The sequence below is a fragment of the Telopea speciosissima genome, chromosome 5 (assembly GCF_018873765.1).
Source record: "Telopea speciosissima isolate NSW1024214 ecotype Mountain lineage chromosome 5, Tspe_v1, whole genome shotgun sequence".
Classification (NCBI taxonomy): domain Eukaryota; kingdom Viridiplantae; phylum Streptophyta; class Magnoliopsida; order Proteales; family Proteaceae; genus Telopea; species Telopea speciosissima.
This window is the reverse complement of record NC_057920.1, coordinates 8,105,498-8,125,234: the sequence shown is the minus strand read 5'-3', so window position 1 is coordinate 8,125,234 and position 19,737 is coordinate 8,105,498. Positions and strand designations below refer to the sequence as shown.

Below are 19,737 nucleotides of genomic sequence, written 5' to 3'. Positions count from 1 at the left end.
ATCACCTATTTTAGTCTCTTGTAACTTTCCCCTGGGGCTTACCTATCAATGAACCTAAGCAATTATTCTCTCATTCTCTCTTTTCTAGCCCACGATTCTGCCAACATATCGATACAGATCGATACATACCGATACCATCGATACATTCCATTAAAAAAATCGTTTTCACTCACAGACTCGATACAACTCCTATTTTAACGGAAAAATGAAGAAAAACTCTCAACCAAGAGTCTAAATTCTTGCATTAATCTTCGTTTTCACACCTTTGAAATTAAAAACGAATCAAGGAGTGCTAAACATCATCCTTTGCATCATCCAATACTCTTCATGGCTATAGACTATTACAACATGTAAGAAACCTCATTTTTTTATAACAATTTCAATTTAATGCACTTGTTTGGTCATACATTATTCTCCCTTTTAGTGTTTATGCACGATACTTGTTATATATTGTTTTTTGTTCCAAAAGTGTATTTCCATGTGTATCTTGACCATTTCCAAGCATATTTGTAGTGTTCGATATGTATCTCCGATACGATACGATATGATACGTCTCTTCAAATCACCCGACCGATATGATACCCGATACCGATACTATAAACCTTGATTATATCCCCATCAAGGAACTTTTTGTCAGTATGGACACAATTGAAAACCAAAATATGTGGCTCATGATTAACAAATCCCAGGAAATCACATCCATAAGGCAATATCTTCATTTTCAGGAGGCTGCACATAACTCCATGCAATATCTTCATTTATGGGTGGCCACTCATTACTCCATGCAATATCTTCATTTTTGGGCAGCTGCACATTACTCCAGTTGTGAAAGTTTCGATTGATATTCAATCATCCCTGTGATATGCTCTAACAAACTCCCATTCATAACTGAACAAAGAAGTCCTTGGCATTCATTATCAGTTTAACAGCTTGAATTGATTTCCCTTTAACTCATAACTGTCAACCCGATTTTAATATTTAATTTTCCCAGCCTATTTCTGTAATCAACAACTTGTATATCCTTCACCTCTTCAACATTAATCTAACTGGTGTAAGACAGCCTAGTGTTTCAAAATCTAGGGCTGAACTACAGTGGAAGGGTAGTGGGAAATGGATAGGATGGACTAGAAAAGAAATAGGGGAAGCTACTGTTTTGGAATTGTGAACAGCACCCATGAACAATAACCGTGATTGGTAAGTAGAAAAAGAGAAGAGTGGAGGGAAAGAAGAGATCAAGAAGGGAGAGAAAACTGGTCACCTAGGCAATTATCAAATCAATATATATATATATATATATATATATTTAATCCATTCTATTCCATAGTTTGAGGGGTAATTACATATTCATAAGAAAACAAAGAAAATCTCCTAAATCTGAATATCTTAGGTAGCTAGACTAACTCAACTAACAAGGACTCTAATATACATAACTAATTATAATTGTTGAGGCCTAAATCTTCTAGATAACCGGGGCCCCGCACAACTGACCAAAAGAGGACTCTTTAATGATACTAAAGCCAACTACACTACCTAATTGGTCAACTCCGTGCTTTGGTTCGCCGTTGTACATTTTGTATGCAAAATTGAAGAGCCTACGTAAACAGCTTAGATCATGGAACAAAGAGGTCTTTGGAAATATTCATCAGAATGTCAGAAGGGCAGAGGACGAAGTTTGCAGAGCGGAAGTGTTGTTTGATCAAAACCCTGTCAGGGAACTGGGGGAGGCGCTGGAAGACGCGAGGAAGGCGCTCAGGGAGGTTTTGCTTCAGGAGGAAATTTTCTGGAGACAAAAGTCTAGAGTGCGATGGCTGAAAGAGGGGGAGAGAAATACCAGATTTTTCCATGCAATGGTCAATGTTCGCAGAAGAAATAGTTGTATATCAAAAATAAAAAACGGGAATGGTGACTGGGTATCGGAACCTTCGGACATCGCAGCTGAAGCAGTTAGATATTTTTCTGGCATCTTTTCCTCGTAGGGCTGCCAGCAAGAGGAGGGTTTATTGTAGTGCATCCCCCTGTTAATTTCTAAGGAGGATAATAGGTTTCTGTTGGCGGCTCCATCCATGGGGGAAGTCAAGAAAGCAGTATTTGCTTTATCGACGGATAGTGCACCAGGGCCTGATGGTTTCACAGGATATTTTTTTACAGCCTGCTAGGAGATTATTAGCATTGATGTCTGGGAGGCGGTTAAGGATTTTTTTGCAAGGGGTTCTCTTCCTTGGTGCTACACATCGGCAAATCTAGCGCTAATCCCGAAAAAGGACAATCCTGAGGTAATGTCTGACTTCCACCCTATTAGCTTGTGCAATTTCTCTTATAAAATTATTGCAAAAATTTTATCACAAAGATTGGCCGCTTTTCTCCCTTCGATTATTTCAGAGGAGCAAGGAGCTTTTATTCAAGGAAGGAACATACATGATAATATTGCCCTAGTTCAAGAGGTGGTCCAAGACATCAATAGAAGTACATGTGGTGGTAATGTAGTCTTGAAACTGGACATGGCTAAAGCATACGACCGTCTTGAATGGGACTTTTTGTACCAGGTCTTGCGAAAATTTGGCTTTGCGGAAGCCTGGATCAGCCTTGTGAAGAAGACAGTGGAGAACTGTTGGTTCTCAGTGATCCTAAAAGATGGGCCTGCAAGGTTGTTTAAATCCGCCAGGGGGGAGTGTCAGGGAGACCTCCTGTCGCCGGCTCTCTTTATTATTGCTGAGGAGGTTCTGAGCAGGGGACTAATGGTCTCTCTTTGTGGAGGGCAGAGCAAACTTTTTCCAACTCCCCAGGGGCTGTCATATTACTTATAGCCTGTTTGCCGACGACACGATAATTTTTTTAAGGGGTCTGAAGAGGTCTCTGCAATAAGTTATGGGCTTTATTAGTAGGTATGAAGATTCCTCAGGACAACTGGTTAACAAGTCCAAGAGTTGCTATGTGGTGAGTGAAAAAATGGCGGATCACAAATGTCGCATGGTGGAATTGGTTACAGGGTTCTCCAGGAAAAAGCTGCCTATTACTTATCTTGGGGGCCCCCTTTATGTGGGGAGGCTTCAATTGAGTTTCTTTGTCGATTTTTTGGCAAAAATGCGAAAGAAGGTGGCGGGCTGGAAGGGGAAGCTGCTTTCTGCCGATGGAAGAGTAATTCTGTTAAAACATGTGCTTTCCTCGATGCCAGTTCACATTATATCTACTCTTGAGGTGCCTAAAGCGGTTGTTAGAAGATTTAACAGCATTTGCTCTGATTTCCTATGGGGCCATTCGGAATGGGGAAGGAGACACCATTGGGTAGGGTGGGGGAAGGTGTGCAGGCCTATTACAGAGGGGGGTTTGGGCATCCGCCGATTGGAGGAAATGGGACTTGCGTTGAGGCTTAAGGGGCTGTGGAGAATAGTGGCAGCTAAATCATTGTGGAGTGATCTGTTTAGAGCAAATTTCTTAAAAATGAGCATTTAGTATTGGCAGGAAAGAGGGCGACTGGGTCAATCTCATGGAGAAAAGCGCTAGACAGTAAAGACATGATTCTTGCTAATGCGAGATGGCTTTTGGAAATGGAGAAATTAGCTTCTGGCTGGATAATTGGTCCGGTTGGGGGGCGTTTGTGGATTATGTCGATGGGGCGCTCCACCTTGATCTCTCACTCAAAGTCAATGAGGTTCTAAGCGAAACGGGGGAGTGGGATCATGAAGTCTTGGGTAAAATTGATTCTGATGCTGTTCGGAATGACCTGCTGGCTGGGAAATTTTCCTTTCTGCTAAGGAAGACAAATTGGTTTGGACGCTAAGGAGGGATGGTAATTTTTCGACCAGGGCAGTGTGGAATGAAATTAGATCAGCGGCGATGATTACACCTTTTGCGGAGTGGTGCTGGAATCGGTCAATCCCCACCAAGATAGGTTTCTTCACCTGGCAGGTTATGTGCGGAGGAGTTCCGACAGATGATGCTATCATAAGGTTGGGGGTGCCACTTGCCTCGAAATGTCTATGCCGCAAATTTCCCAGGGGTGAATCGGCAAACCACTGCCTGGTAGCAGGTGGAACAGCGTCTAAAGTGTGGAGATTTTTCTCAAGCCTATGTGATGTAGAAATTGTGCCTCTTCAGGATGTAAAAACCAGAATTTATTTTGGCAAGGGCATGCTAAACGTTCTACCCTGTGCGGCATGATTATAGGTGTGCTACCTTCTTTTATTGTGTGGGAATTATGGAAGGAGAGAAATAACCGAAGACATGGGGAAAGAGCTCGAACAGCCAGAAGCATTGTTGAGGCTATTAGGGGTTGGATAAGGGAGATACCTTTCTTCCCCATGGCCAAGAGGGCACCCTCCTTCAAGGAAAAGCTGATTCTTCAATTCTTTGCTATTACCCACCCTCCGCTGGTGCATAAATCGCCGATACCAGTTTATTGGTGTCCCCCTTTTAATTCCGTTATGCTAAATGTGGACTGGGCTTATAAAGGCAATCCGGGAACAAGGGGAGGGGGTGGTATTATAAGAAATCAGGAAGGTGAAGTTATTGCCATTTTCTCTAACTACTATGGGCACTGCTCTAACTCAATTGCCAAACTCCGTGCATTAAGAGATGGTCTATTCCTTTGTGCGAGTTTGGGCTATGTGGATTTCCATGTAAATACGGATTCGACTGCTATTATGCTCTGCACCAAAAAAAGAGTGTGGTTTTTGGGAGGGTTGGTACTGGTTCCAGGAGATTTTGGAGTTGGACACGCTGCGTCCTAGGATTGCCTGTATCTACCGTGAAGGGAATAGAGCCGCGGACTTATTGGCAAATTTGGCTAGTGACACTGCGACGGACTGTACTAATATTGGGGTAGCGGGGCTATCCACAAACCTGCGGCTGATTATCCGTGAAGATGCGATGGGTCTCCCTGTGATACGAAAATAATTTTTTGTGTTTATATTGGTGCTTCTGTTGGGCCGTTGGGAAAGAATTCTTTTCCTTTGAGAGTCTGAGTGCTTTGTGTAAATTGGGAAGGGGTCAGGCGGGAATGTCCCCCCCCCCCCGTGTATTCAATTATTCTTTGAGATTTTCTAATAAGACCACAAGGGCTGACCCGGGTCCCAGATAAGTTCGGGCCAAAAAAAATAAAAAATAAAAAATAAAAAAATGTCTATTTTTGTACACCTTATAATTCAGACAATTACAAATAAAACCCAAAGAATTAAGAACCCATACCCAATAGATATTAAACTAGGAACAATTTTTGGACCGGGCCTGCATTACTAACCCTGACCTATCATCTGTTACGGATGGCGAGTATTACCCCTTCTCTATCCTTGGATGTGGTCGTCATATTCTCTGCTCTTTGTTAATCAAATCTGGAATTTCCCTAATCATCCATCATATATCACTCGGTAGCAGAACCTTAGTTTTCCTACATAAATAATCTACTAAAGATGGTGTAATATCCATTCTAACATGAGATGTGATCCTCCATTTTATTTTCTGATTAATTTAATAATTGGGAAAGCTTCATGTTCATTGTGTGAAGAACCAAATTCAGGCTTCTCCACAATACTACAGTTTAATGCGTTTTTTTTAAATCAGAAAAAGTTATTAAATAAAGCAATGCAAATATAAACACGAATAGTATGAATTGTCATAGCTCTTGATGCAGTTCAGAAGAACAAGGCCAGCAGCAAACCAGGCCATTGGACCGAACCAAGAATAGACCAATTCGTTTAATTTTGAGTGTCCAATGGGTTATTTGGGAGGGCTTAATATTTTCGGGTTTTCCATTGTAATGGTACAATTCTATTAGCCCAAATATTAGGGATTTGAGTCCTATAAGGGGATTAGTGTTAGTTTCGATTTCAGCAAGTTGTATTCTTTATTTTAGTAGTATTTCTAGAGAGGGTTGGACTGGTGTCCTACATTCTAGCCCCTAGTTCCTATTTTGTTAAAGCTCTAGAATAGTTTCTATTCTGAAGACTTTTGTAAGAAATTCTCCCTACCATACATAGGGGCTTCCCATGTTGCTTATTTCATCGAAGTTATAAATAAAGAATGGGGATCACACTTCCCGAACGATTTGAACAACTTGTTAGCTCTATGCTTGCTAGACAGAGCATGGTTCTGTGGGATTCAGAACTGCTCTACTGTGGGATGCAGTAGGGAAACCTTCATGGGATGCCAAGGCTGGAGTTGGTGGGATTCCTTTTCCACAGTTAAGTAAGAGGCCTAACATAGCCTTCTATCTTCTTCTTCTTTTATTCTTCAAGGTCAGATCTACTCCTTCCCTATAACTTGTGCATATCAGTTTCCTTCTTTAATTCTGTTTACTATTTTATTTACTATTCTATCTTAGGGTTGGAACAACCGTCAAACTACTCCATTGATCTCCCTTCTGGTTGGCAGTCTCTGTTCTCTTCTAAGTCCAGCGACAGCACCATCTTTGCATTTGGTTTCTAAATTTTGTACTCATTTCTATTTCCATCTTACTTGCAATTTTGTTTTCTTTTAGTTGCTAATTCCATTCTTAGATTCTATTTAGATAAATTCCACTATTCTCAGTTCAGTTACTAAACCCTTTGTTTCTTATTCTAGAATTCTATTTTCAGCCACTTTCTATTTTAGCAAACCACTGATATCTCTTAATCTGACCATTGGAATAAGCTCCAATTTTGAGGAACCCTTCCTTGTGGTCATTAGGCCAATCAACCAGAACAGGAACCAGAGCCCTCTACACCAGGTTGCTGGTTTTCTCTTTAAGGGTAATTGTTGACCTGTTGTTCTAGTCTTCCAGATCATTGCTGCTTACTCTAATCCCAGATTTGGGTAATTAGATAGTCATTAGCTCCTTAAATCAAAACTCCAAATATGGGTGAGGGGAGTCTAGACCGATAGTCTAGGAGGCAATTCCAGACCATTGGCTATTTCTACCTTGTGCAGTATTTATTGGCACTCAAATTTTGGGGACATTATCTCCATGTCGTCGTCATCTGGCAGGATGTTCCCACATGCCTAAATAGTGCTTCAAATATTATATGAAAAACTCATTTCATCTATACTGTGTGAAGGATGGGATCAAATCCAACCTTAAAACATCTATACTTTCAAGCTCCTGGGCAAGGAATTGCTAAGATAAACATCTTTAGACATAAACTATAGTAGCTCTTTAAAGCAAAATATCAGGGGAAAATTACACTGCCACCCCCTGAGGTTTGTACTAAATACAGAGCGACCCCCTGTGTTTCTAAATTATACAGCCGCACCCCCTGAGTTCCCACTCTGTTAGTTAGGTATTACGGAGTTGGTTAAGTTTGCCGTCAAATGACTAATTAATGTAGCCTAGGTGAAATAAATCTCACGTAGGACCAGGTTCTGTCTTAGGGCTGGCCGAATGGACAGATTAGGGTTACAAGGGCAGAAGTTAGGGTTAGGAATGGGAGGTTGAGTTAGGGTTTATTGGATAATGGTCTGCAGGTTTTTAAGAGTCTATTAGTATAGGATCTAACTAGGTTTAAATAAGAAATAGAAATTCAGAATATTAGGATTAGGGTTTTGGGTTTTAGGACTAAAGAGGATAAAGGGGTCTAGGGTTTCTAGAGGGAATCAGGCCAAGAGCTTCTGGCCGAGTGTCACAGAGGTAGGGAATAGGGTTCGGCTGAAGTATGGGATGATTTGGATGGCTGGTTAGGTCTAGGCAGGTTTAGGGTTGTTGGGGTGTAATGGAGAAGAGAGGAAATTAGGGTTTAGTTGTTGAGATGAAGGCTGCAGGTTAGGTCGAGTGGAAGGTCTGCTGTGAGGGATCTGTGGTTAGAAGTTTAATGAAAACTGATGGTCAGATCTGTAGTTACGAAGGAATCCTAGTTAAAATAGGAGTTGCAGATTTAATGGGGTTGAGGGTTACGGAAATTGATAGAGGATGTAGGGCTGGGTTAGGGAATAAGAAGGAACTAATTAATTGCAGAATTCTGTAACAGCTTACTTGTAATAGAAGAACTTCAATGGCAACAACTTGAAGAGCTTGATTGAAGAAGAAGAAGAACCTCCCGATCTGCGAGATGCAAGGAGTCGCTGGATTTCTCCAACCCTAGCCCTTGATATAACTCACAAGGGGTCTTGATATGACACACAAGACAGAGAAGCAGCAGCAGTCATGGCGGCAGCAGCAAGAAGAAACAAAATTTCAAACATAATAGGTGGGGGAGCCTCCCACGATTCTACTATTTATAATAATAAAGGGGGGCCTAAAGGCCTTACAAATAATCAATCTAAAGCCATCCTAATCAGATTAGGAGTTGGGATTCCTAATCTGAATCCTAATTATAAAACATAGAATAGACTTATACTCTAAATAGGAGTATAAGTGTAAACAACTAAAACAAATAAAATAAAATACTAATCCCTCTAAAATCGTGGAGGGGAACTAAGAAGATAAACCATGAAAAAGACTGTTTTAACCCTAGGCTAAAAGAACAAACAAATAAAAAGGCTCCAACGAAAAATCAAAGAACAGCCAAATTAATCATGGTTTCGGCTTCTGCATCAACTCTCCCCGACTTAGAAACATTCATCTCCGATGAATGGGTGAAATCCATGCAACGCTCTGGCAACTTGGGGCTGAGCTTGTTGACTTCATGCATGGGAGTCCACGTACCATGCTTGTGTGAAGAAACTCGTCCACGAACCTTGTGATGAGGAGGAGGAAGTAACATGTGGGCAGCAGCTTCAACACTTCCCTGGCAGAATTCTGTTGAAGTTATAACAGTGGGAATATGGTCTTCAAGTCGTGGGGCCTTCTCTTCGAAGAACCAAGGGGGCATCACAAAATCAATGTGTTCAACCTCCATAGGGTCTTCAATATTTATAACCTTCTCATTCAGCCCCACCTCTTCAAGAACAGCAACTTGTTTGATACTGTCTCCCTGTGAAATGTTCCCAATTACCTTGTCACAATCAACCACATCATCCATGAGAACTGGAGCAATTGTATGGACACCTTGAGCACCACCATCTAGATCTTCAAGGTGACGGTCTAAGTCTTCATCACTATCAGGGGGTAGTGCATATATGCCATGCTCATCGTGCTCTTCAGAGGTTTCCTCTGCCTTGGCAGTCACATTAACATGTCTATGCTTTTGTGGGCAATCTTTGGCATAGTGCCCAAGTTCATTGCAATGGAAACACTTGTGGGGTTCATTGCTGTCCATGGGAGCTTTACCTTTATAATCAGCACGTGGAGGACGGGAAGAACTACCAGCGGAGTAGCCTGATCGAGTAGGACCAGCAGTAGAATTTCCAGTTCGATTGTGACTAGTGGTAGTAGACTTGAATGCTGAAAAAGTTTTGACAGTACCCTCAGTGGAAGAATCAAATCCTCTATTCCCAACCAATAATTCTTCAGCCTTCAATGCCTTCTCAAAACAATCCTTGACGTCCAGAACATCCACAACGCCAATAGCCCTGAGGATGTCAGATCTCAATCCCAACCGGAATCGGGACAACATCTGAGTAGCACTTTCTATTGTGTCAGTGCGAGATGAGAGAGAGTCAAGCTTTTGCATGTACTCGGATACAGTCATGTTCCCTTGACGAAGGGAGTTGAATTGATCTTGCATCTGAGCGGTGTAGTGTCTTGGTAAGTACTTCTCTTTCAAATCATACTTCATATCCTCCCAGTTGGTAGGTGCTTTACCTTCACGTTCCATGTCCCGCTCTGCCTTGCGCCACCATTCTCGAGCAGAACCAATTAGTTTAGTGCGTGCCAGTCTCATCTTTCGGTCTTCAGGCAAATCATACCAGTCAAAGTAGTCATCTAGGGCAGCAAGCCAGTCATAGAATTTTTGTGGATCACCATGCCCATCATACTCTTTCAATTCTAGCTTGACCTTCTGTGTATCGAACCGCCGGTTAGTAGCTTCATCTCCAGTGAAGTAGGACCTCAAATATTCCTCAAAGTTAGGTCTTCGAGGTGCTTCAATAGTTCTGTCCCTGTCTTCTCTGTAGTCATCTCTGTCATACCTACGTCGATCCCTGTAGTCTCGGTCACGTCTAGACTGATCTCTGTGGTCCCTGTGACGTCTGGGATGACCTCTATGATATTCATCCCTTCCCAGAGTTCCATGTACTTCAGAATGAACTTGGAATTTGTCTTTCTCTACATATAGAGGGTTGCTTACAAGAGGCACAGCTTGCATTTGTTCTATTGTTGTCATTCGATCACCAAGAGCTTGCTGGTCTGTGGAAATCTTCTGCAGCATAGTCATGATTGCAGCAAGGGAATCGGGTGGGGGTGGTTGTGTGGGGTCCACAGCAGGGTTGCCATGTTCTTCCATGGCTTTGATACCAATTTAATGTAGCCTAGGTGAAATAAATCTCACGTAGGACCAGGTTCTGTCTTAGGGCTGGCCGAATGGACAGATTAGGGTTACTAGGGCAGAAGTTAGGGTTAGGAATGGGAGGTTGAGTTAGGGTTTATTGGATAATGGTCTGCAGGTTTTTAGGAGTCTATTAGTATAGGATCTAACTAGGTTTAAATAAGAAATAGAAATTCAGAATATTAGGGTTAGGGTTTTGGGTTTTAGGACTAAAGAGGATAAAGGGGTCTAGGGTTTCTAGAGGGAATCAGGCCAAGAGCTTCTGGCCGAGTGTCACAGAGGTAGGGAATAGGGTTCGGCTGAAGTATGGGATGATTTGGATGGCTGGTTAGGTCTAGGCAGGTTTAGGGTTGTTGGGGTGTAATGGAGAAGAGAGGAAATTAGGGTTTAGTTGTTGAGATGAAGGCTGCAGGTTAGGTCGAGTGGAAGGTCTGCTGTGAGGGATCTGTGGTTAGAAGTTTAATGAAAACTGATGGTCAGATCTGTAGTTACGAAGGAATCCTAGTTAAAATAGGAGTTGCAGATTTAATGGGGTTGAGGGTTACGGAAATTGATAGAGGATGTAGGGCTGGGTTAGGGAATAAGAAGGAACTAATTAATTGCAGAATTCTGTAACAGCTTATTTGTAATAGAAGAACTTCAATGGCAGGCAACTTGAAGAGCTTGATTGAAGAAGAAGAAGAACCTCCCGATCTGCGAGATGCAAGGAGTCACTGGATTTCTCCAACCCTAGCCCTTGATATAACTTACAAGGGGTCTTGATATGACACACAAGACAGAGAAGCAGCAGCAGTCATGGCGGCAGCAGCAAGAAGAAACAAAATTTCAAACATAATAGGTGGGGGAGCCTCCCACGATTCTACTATTTATAATAATAAAGGGGGGCCTAAAGGCCTTACAAATAATCAATCTAAAGCCATCCTAATCAGATTAGGAGTTGGGATTCCTAATCTGAATCCTAATTATAAAACATAGAATAGACTTATACTCTAAATAGGAGTATAAGTGTAAACAACTAAAACAAATAAAATAAAATACTAATCCCTCTAAAATCGTGGAGGGGAACTAAGAAGATAAACCATGAAAAAGACTGTTTTAACCCTAGGCTAAAAGAACAAACAAATAAAAAGGCTCCAACGAAAAATCAAAGAACAGCCAAATTAATCATGGTTTCGGCTTCTGCATCACTAATATACCCTCGCAGGGTTTCTGTCCATTTCCCCTTAGATTGTCGACACATGGCAGATAAAAATCCAACAGTCAGATTTGAGTCATGACTTTCACCCATCCAACCCTAACCTAACCCTAGTTACCCATCCTCTCTCCTCCCTCTCTCTCTTTCTACTGCAACTCCTCTCAGAGACGATGGCAACCAGCCGACGGAACTAACAATGGAAAGGCCTGAGAACGAAGGACCCTTCGAAGCCGTCGGAAAACGTCCACGAACGCTTGACTATGGGAATTTAGGGGAAAAACACATCAGCGACTCAAACCCTAAATCAGACACTAAAACCTCCTTGGCTCAGAAAATAAAACTCAATCCCAGAGAGATGCGGAAGCCAGGCAGATTCGCCATCACTGGACCTTGAAATCCACCAGCCTTGATAAATCCAACTTAACCCTAGATATCCATATCCACAGTGATGGATTCTAAAACCCTAAAGAAAAGCAAAGGTTCTTCTCTTCAGAAATCGAATAGTAGTTCGATTTGAATTTAAAGGAGGTCTTCGAAAAAAGAAAAAAAATAATCTTTACGTTGAAAAATATCGATATCGAATTACAAAACAACGGAGAAGGTGGTTCATTTGAGTGAGAATTGAAAGAAGCTGAAGAAGAAGAAGGTTTAAACAGAGAGAGAGAGAGAGATGTGATGGTTTTATAATCTATTTTAGTTTCAGCTTCAAATTTGTTCATCCCTGTTAAATCTTTATTTCAGGAAGTGATTTAAAAATCCTCTTTTTCCCATCTAATTCTAGTTTCATACTTCAACTTGGATTTCTCCAAATCTCTTGATTTAAAATTGATCTTTCAATTCTGATCTCAATTCTCTGTTCTGCTATTAGTTCAGAATCTTATGAAGGTTCCAAAATCTGAACTTCCCAATTAATACTAGAAATCCTATTGCAACTAGGATTTGTTAAATCTTCTGATTTTGTTTTGGCTGTTCTGTTCCTACTTTCTATTACCGATTATTCAACTGTTAGAGGCTTAATTTATCATGGGTTTGGATCCCTATTCTGTCCATCGATTCTGCAGTTGTTGAGTTGTTCTTCCCCATGTAGGATTACCCCATAATTGAGCGATAAAGAAAATTTAAGAACCCTGCCTGGGTTGTGGACGTTTTCCGACGGCTTCGAAGGGTCCTTCGTACTCAGGCCGTTCCTGGATTTGTTTCATCCTCTTCTTTTTTTTTGTGTGTATAGAAGGAGAGAGAAATAGAAACACTGAAACAGTAGTCAGTGAGGCATTCATTGTTAGTTCCATCGGCTGGTTGCCGTCGTGTCCGAGAGGAGTTGCAGTAGAGAGAGAGAAGGAGGAGAGAGGATGGGTAACTAGGGTTAGGTTAGGGTTGAATGGGTGAAAGTCATGACTCAAATCTGACTGTCGGATTTTTATCTGCCATGTGTCGACAATCTAAGGGGAAATGGACAGAAACCCTGAAAGGGGTATATTAGCCATTTGACAGCAAACTTAACCGACACCGTAACACCTAACTAACAGAGTGGGAACTCAAGAGGTGCAGCTGTATAATTTAGAAACACATGGGGTTGCTCTGTATTTAGTACAAACCTCAGGGGGTGGCAGTGTAATTTTCCCAAATAACGAATACAATGGTGGGGAAACAACACTGGCTGCCTGAGAGAGTTTTCTCAGACCTCCAGATATTTTTTCTATATGGCAGCATTTTAGAATGCTTAAACTTTATGGCCATGTTGTCCACGTTTTCATAGTCATTTGTTGAGTCTAATCTAACATTGCCACATGATAGAATAAATCTTTCAGAATTGTTTGAGAAATTCAATTCAGGTTGAAGAATAAAAATGAATAGAAACTATCGAAGAAACAACGGGAAAGCCCAAGGATTTTAAACTCAGAATCAGGGGTTGAATCTGTCTAATATGGCCATGTTGTCCACGTTATCAATTATCATAGTCATGTGTTGAGTCCAATCTAACATTGCCACATGATAGAATAAATCTTTCAGAATTGTTTGAGAAATTCAATTCAGGTTGAAGAATAGAAATTATCGAAGAAACAGGGGGAAAGCCCAAAGATTTTAAACTCAGAATCAAGGGTTGAAGCGGTCTTTGCCAATTCCGATCCGATCCGGATCCGAATTGGACAGAATCGGTCCCACAAACCCCAGAATCGGCCACTCAGATCTGAAAACCCAGCAATCCAATCCCAAAAACCCTAGAATCGGCCACTCTAGAACATCCAGAATCGGGGTCAGATCAGTCACATCCAATTCAACCTTTTGAAACAGTGGGAAAGCCCCATATGCGGTCAAGTATATATCTGAGGCAGCTAAATTTGACATATGGACCATCTAGAACTGCCCAGCTATCAAATGGTTAGGACCTATGTTACCAGGATTGGGCAAAGGATAAGGCTTGGGCGCAGGAAAGATGCCAATTCTAGCATTCACATTGGCTTACATAAGTATTGGACACATGTAAGTATCATAACTTGAACTGTCTCCAGATAACATAGAATGATAATTTTTTCCGAACCACATGGCAGAAATGGGAGTCTGGGAATGCCCTTCTACAATGTCAGTGTAGATTCCCTCTTCCTTTAACTATCAGCAAGATTTTGTGAAAATTTGGTTTCTATTCAGAGGTCCACACTCATTTTACCTGGAACAGATAAGTGAAACTTTGGTTTCACCAGAAATTTACTTCGGACACAATTATTGACTTTTCCCTCCAGCAAATTTTTTATTCATTAACTTTACATCACTTCATTTGGAACTAATCAAGGTAAACAAAAGAACGAAAATAGACTCAAACACTACCTATTTTCCCACTGTGAGGAAGGATGTCAATTGAAATGTCCAAGACACTAAATGTTTTAATGATTAATCCAAAAATCATCAGTGTCTCATGAGCTTACCAGCAGCTTCAAAAATGGTGGTGGAATAAAATAGAACACCATTGATTCCACTAGCCTGCTGCAGCACAAGTAATCCAATTCCCATCTGCAAGAAAGAAATTGTCCAAGAAAATTAGATTTCATGTTATCAATATCTCATTAATTTCCACTTCCCTATTCCACCCCCGCCCCTTTCTCTTTTTTGTTAGTCCACTTTGAAGTTTGAGAAAAGCAGAATCACAAAACTTCATGGAAAGGCATCATACCGTTAAAGGAAACCAATATCTTCTTTGTTTCAGATCGGAAAACCGGATCGTAGTTCTTCTGGTTGTTGATGCAACAGACCTCTGTACAAAGAAAATGATACATAAACTATATCATCTACTGGATTTTTATATTCATTCTCTGTTGAGTTGATTGGTCTAAAGATTTAAGATGGGGAATTTATGCACAAACCTGGAATGGTTGGATTTATCTTTCATACAAAAAAATATAAAAAATAAAAGCAAAATTTTAAATTCGGTACCTTGATTTCATTCACTTCAACGGATATGTCAGTATCAAAACCCCGTAGAACTTGCAATGAAGCTTCAAATTCATCCATCATACCCATTTTTGCCTGAATTTCATAATAAAGAAAGAAAACGTATCAGAATCTGAAACGTGACTTTCGGCTTTAATTGAAATAGCATTTACTTCACACTCCTCACCAGCCATCGGGGAGATTCAGGGATGAAAAACAAACCAGGTATCAAAATTGTACAGGGCAGGATTCCTACACAAGAAGAAAGAGTTAAGCTGATGAGTTTAAATATATTAATGAGGGGGTACTGTTCAAATGATTCAAACAATGCTCCTTTTTTCTTTTTTCTTTTTTTATTTTATTTTAGGGTTGTTTTCTGGGAGTGTGCTTCTGTTTGATCGTATCCAATGGAAGTTCATAGAAAAATGTGATAAGAAAGCTCCCAAACAGGTGAACTTTCCAGCCATCAACCAGATACAGGCGTTAAAAGCTTGGCGGAGAATTTAAAAATTCACAATGTAAGGGATGACGAGAGGATAAGGTTTAATTAATGGAGAAGAAGTTTGTACTTTTCAATAAATGAAAGTAACTAGACCCATCAGTCAAAAGCTCAAACAAGTATTTACAGTGGGTAGAGGTAAGATTCTGAATAAGTATTCATGAATCTAAACCCTATCAAACGATTGATCAAGTTAAGAAGCAGTGTTTTCCCTGAGATGCCAGAGACAAAGTTGGTGTACAGATTGAAACCTCGACCAAGTATCCAACAATTCTGTTCAATCTAGCATTTTGGGGGAGGGGGAAGAGGAAGAAAAGAAAACAAAGTATCATATTGTTCCCAAATAAAATAAAATAAATAGTCAAGTATAGGAGACAAAAGTTATCTAATTAATCTTTCTTGAATCAAAATTTTGAGAAAATTTGACCTATTCTCGGATTGATTGGGCCTTGGAGGCCGTGCTTGGCACGTTGGTCAAGTGCTCACTTGTTGAACGCTTGGTCACAGGTTCAAGTCCTGGAAACAGCATCTCTGGAAACAGGAGTAAGGCTGCATACATTTGACCCTCCCCAGACTCTACTAAACGCGGGAGCCTTGTGCACTGGGTACAGCCTTTTTTTTTTTTATTGGGCCTTGGATCTTCCCGGAGTTAAAAGCAAGTTCAAATTGTAAGAGTTCATGCAATAAGGGTAGTTTGGGCACTGGGATATATTATGTTGTATTGTTCTTTTACTTTTTCACCCTTCTACCTCTCTTAGCTATCTTGCATGAGCATGAGGGGTAGGTACGTAATTTCCCCGTTATTATTGACTAAATGATAGTAGACAATTACTCTCCCACATCTTGCTACCGTCAACTCTCTTCTTATTCTTCCTACTACTCTCATCTTCTCACTTCACCTCCTGTTCCTTACAATCTTAGTTTCCAATTCAAATTTTAAGCCTGATCCAAGCTTCCACAGAAAAGAAACAATAAAATCCCCCTTAAAAACAGAAAATGAAGGTAGGGGGGGGAAAAAAAAAAACTCAAAAAAGTTAAGGAAGAAATTAGATAAGAGAAAAGATGACTTCTTATGAATAAAGTATCTCTGTTTATGTCATTGCTTCAAGAAAAATAGTAGAGGTAACAATTCAAGGGGAAAAGGAAGAAACAAAGCCCGAAAATCAGTGTAAGTCAGAAATAAGATTGATAAGAATACAGATGTTCCAAAGCGGCTTCTCAACATGTTGGCCAAAGTATTGATATGCAAACATCTCCTTGTAAGAATTCATCAAACCCAGCATTTTTAGTGGCTTACCTAAAACCGCAAGAACTCTCCAGTTAACAAAAATCCCCAAAATATAAGCCAACATTATTCCAATTGTAACTGATAGCTACATAACAGAAATCAATTCAGTTGATTAGTTTGAAGTAATCAAGGTGATTGGGATTAATAACAATGACAGAAATTCTGGATTAAAACCATGATGCAAGAAGATGCAACTAACCTGATTCACTGATCCAAGGCCTCCTCGCATGTTCTGAGGTGCTATCTCTGCTATATATACTGGCACCTATAGAATGTCAACATAATTAATTAAGTATTATCAAAAAATAATAATAATAACAATAAGTGAATAATGAGGCTCCCCAGAGAAACAAGAAACTTCGAGCTTACTGTGTAAGAGATAACTCCTACGCCAAATCCTTCCAACAACCTCCCCATGTACAAAAATGAAGAATCCTAACACACATACTGACATTGATCAACAGGGAAAATAAGAAATGTAAAGGTTTAAAAGTATATCAAAGGAATAGAATGATACACTGGAACACAATTTCTTACATGGGCAAAAGATATTGCTAGCCATCCAATGATATTAGGGATAGAAGCAATCATCAACGACTGCAATTGGGTGGGTGGGGGGGGGTGTTAGGAAGAAAGGTTAAAGAATAAGTTAAAGAGAAGAAGAAACTTTAAATCACCAAAAGAAATAAGAAATGGTTAAGTGGTTACCCCTTTCCTTCCTATGTACTCTGCAATTTGACCGCTGGCTATTGCCCCAACCATGGCTCCTACATTCGATAGAGACCCAAATATCGAGAACTGGACATCCCCACGATAATGAGTCAGAATCAGAAGATCCAAATGATACGATTTTTTAAACTTTTTTTTTTTTTCAAGACTAAAAGAAATTATCAGAAGAAGAATCAACCTCGGAGATTGAAAGCCCGAGATCACTGATGATGGCCGCTTGCGTAGGGGAAGAATAGCCACCCTATATGAAAGAGTAGAAGCAATTAAACAAAGAAATAGATCAGGGAATTCCAGGAGAAAGCCAATCGAAGAACCGTTGATAGAATTGAAGTGGGTGGATGTAAGTGAAGAAACTTACGGTAAAGCCGAACTGAATAGGGCCCAAAGCAACGATGAGAACGCAAAGCAAAACAGAGATGGAGTTGTCTCGGATGACCATAGTGGAAGAACCGAGCTTCTCCATCATGCTAGACTGCCTCGAACCCATACGATACCAGCTCCCCGTATGGAGGAAGGGCTTCCTAAGATCCCTTCCTTCCTCGTTATCCTCTCTGAAACTCATATTTCTCTCCCTCAATGCTCCGAATTCGGTCCCTCTCTACTCTCAATTCTCCACCTCGAGTGCCAGGCAGAGACGAGGGTGGCCCCTCTCTTCTCTTTCCCTTTCTTCTCGTATATAGCTAATGAATGAATGTGTTGTTCTCAACCTGTTGTGGAGGTCCGGCAGAGATTCAAATCGCCGGAAGAGAATTGGAGAGTGAGCAATGCAGGCGGTGATTGAGCAAGAAGATGAGAAGAAAGAACGAACTAAAGAAGTCGCACTTGGGAGTGAAATCAACAACAACTACAACACAGAAGCAATGAAAACCAAGTTGTGAGGTGAAGACTGGTAGTTAACTTTATTTAGCCAGCTAAGCATTCTTGTTTCTTCAACTGTACTAAAATTCCTACTTTACCCTTTTACACTTTTTACTTTTACGGTTTTACCCTTCCGTAAACGTATCCGGTGTGATGAGGGTGTTTTTGTATTAGGCTAAAATGTAGCAGCGGGTAGGCGTTGGTTGAGATGTCATAGTCAAGCAATTCATATTAACCGTCGATCTAGTTCTAGATAAATCTTGGCCTTCCATTGATTTAAGTTGCCATGCTTTTTATGGCTGTTATCTTCTCCGGTGGACAACTATAGATAACGATAATAACCAGTTATGTCTGTAACAGCTGGTTATAGTTTAATGGATAGGTAAATTAATGGAGGGTTAGGATTTGTGTAAAATAAATCAACCGTTCAGATGGATTGCATTGAATTTAACTTCTATTTTACGAAATTCCATCAACCATAGAGTGGAATTTGATCAAATTATGGAATACTACAAGTCTGCAATGACATGATCTTCCGAAGGAACAAACTGTTGTAGGGATTTGGATTTGTAAAGTTTACGGTGACATGTAACATATGCTTTAATATAAGATATTTTCTTTTGCCCTTTGTTTTATTCTAAAAAATTATTTAACGCGATATTTAATGTATGGATTAATGCAATTCCTATGTAAAATGATAGAATTATCCTCATTAAAAAACTGCATTAATTTGTTTTTGGGGATAAGACAGTGAAAAATTAAATCAAGGTGTCAAATTCTAAACACAACTATGAAGATCTCATTCATACACTCATTTTAACTTATACATTGTAATAAGGAATAGGAAAACCCTATATGCCGCCACAGTGGAGATTCTTTCCAACTTCCAACACCCTCTCGCATAATGAACTTTAAGATAGATACCAACTCTCTCTCTCTCTCTCTCTCTCTCTCTCTCTCTCTCTCTCTCTCTCTCTCTCTGAAATATGGGATTCTTATTGAATCTATTTTCCGCCCTCTCATTGCTGTGATTTTCCACTCTAGCATCATAGAGAACCTCTGACCTGAGGAATATCACCTTTGATAATAGTTAAATTCGGAAGAGAATATAGGTTGTAGTGCATGATATGACCCTCTACTACTTAGTAATATTAATTATCTTAATATGTTATAAGTATAAGATTTACTATTCCTACCTCCCAAAAAAAAAAGTATCAGTTTTACTATTAAAATATTTTATTTATGAAAGTTAGGTATTATTAACAAGTATTTCTCACCAAATATTGGTTAGTTGACTTTTAGAAAAGTTAATGAAAGAAACACATAACTAATGAAAGTATATTTCTTTATCAAAAAAAAAAAACTAATGAAAGTATATTGAGTTAAATTTTTAAATTTTAACAGGAGAAAGATC

General features: G+C 40.0%; 1 protein-coding gene across 2 annotated transcripts in view; it reads right to left on the bottom strand.

Moving 5' to 3' along the window:
• LOC122661851 (sugar transporter ERD6-like 6) overlaps window positions 1-18,248 on the bottom strand; it is a 28,004-nt gene extending 9,756 nt beyond the window's left edge. The window contains exons 1-11 of one of the 2 annotated variants that reach the window (XM_043857358.1): window positions 17,824-18,248; window positions 17,644-17,706; window positions 17,445-17,534; window positions 17,274-17,333; window positions 17,106-17,171; window positions 16,936-17,001; window positions 16,746-16,821; window positions 15,137-15,201; window positions 14,953-15,045; window positions 14,693-14,773; window positions 14,448-14,532 (exon numbers count right to left, since the gene is read on the bottom strand). In XM_043857358.1, the coding sequence (XP_043713293.1) occupies window positions 14,448-14,532; window positions 14,693-14,773; window positions 14,953-15,045; window positions 15,137-15,201; window positions 16,746-16,821; window positions 16,936-17,001; window positions 17,106-17,171; window positions 17,274-17,333; window positions 17,445-17,534; window positions 17,644-17,706; window positions 17,824-18,027 (949 nt within the window). In that variant the 5' untranslated portion in view covers window positions 18,028-18,248. The remainder of the gene's footprint in view (window positions 1-14,447; window positions 14,533-14,692; window positions 14,774-14,952; window positions 15,046-15,136; window positions 15,202-16,745; window positions 16,822-16,935; window positions 17,002-17,105; window positions 17,172-17,273; window positions 17,334-17,444; window positions 17,535-17,643; window positions 17,707-17,823) is intronic. The other variant, XM_043857359.1, reaches the window with a different exon arrangement.
• Window positions 18,249-19,737: the final 1,489 nt, after the last annotated feature.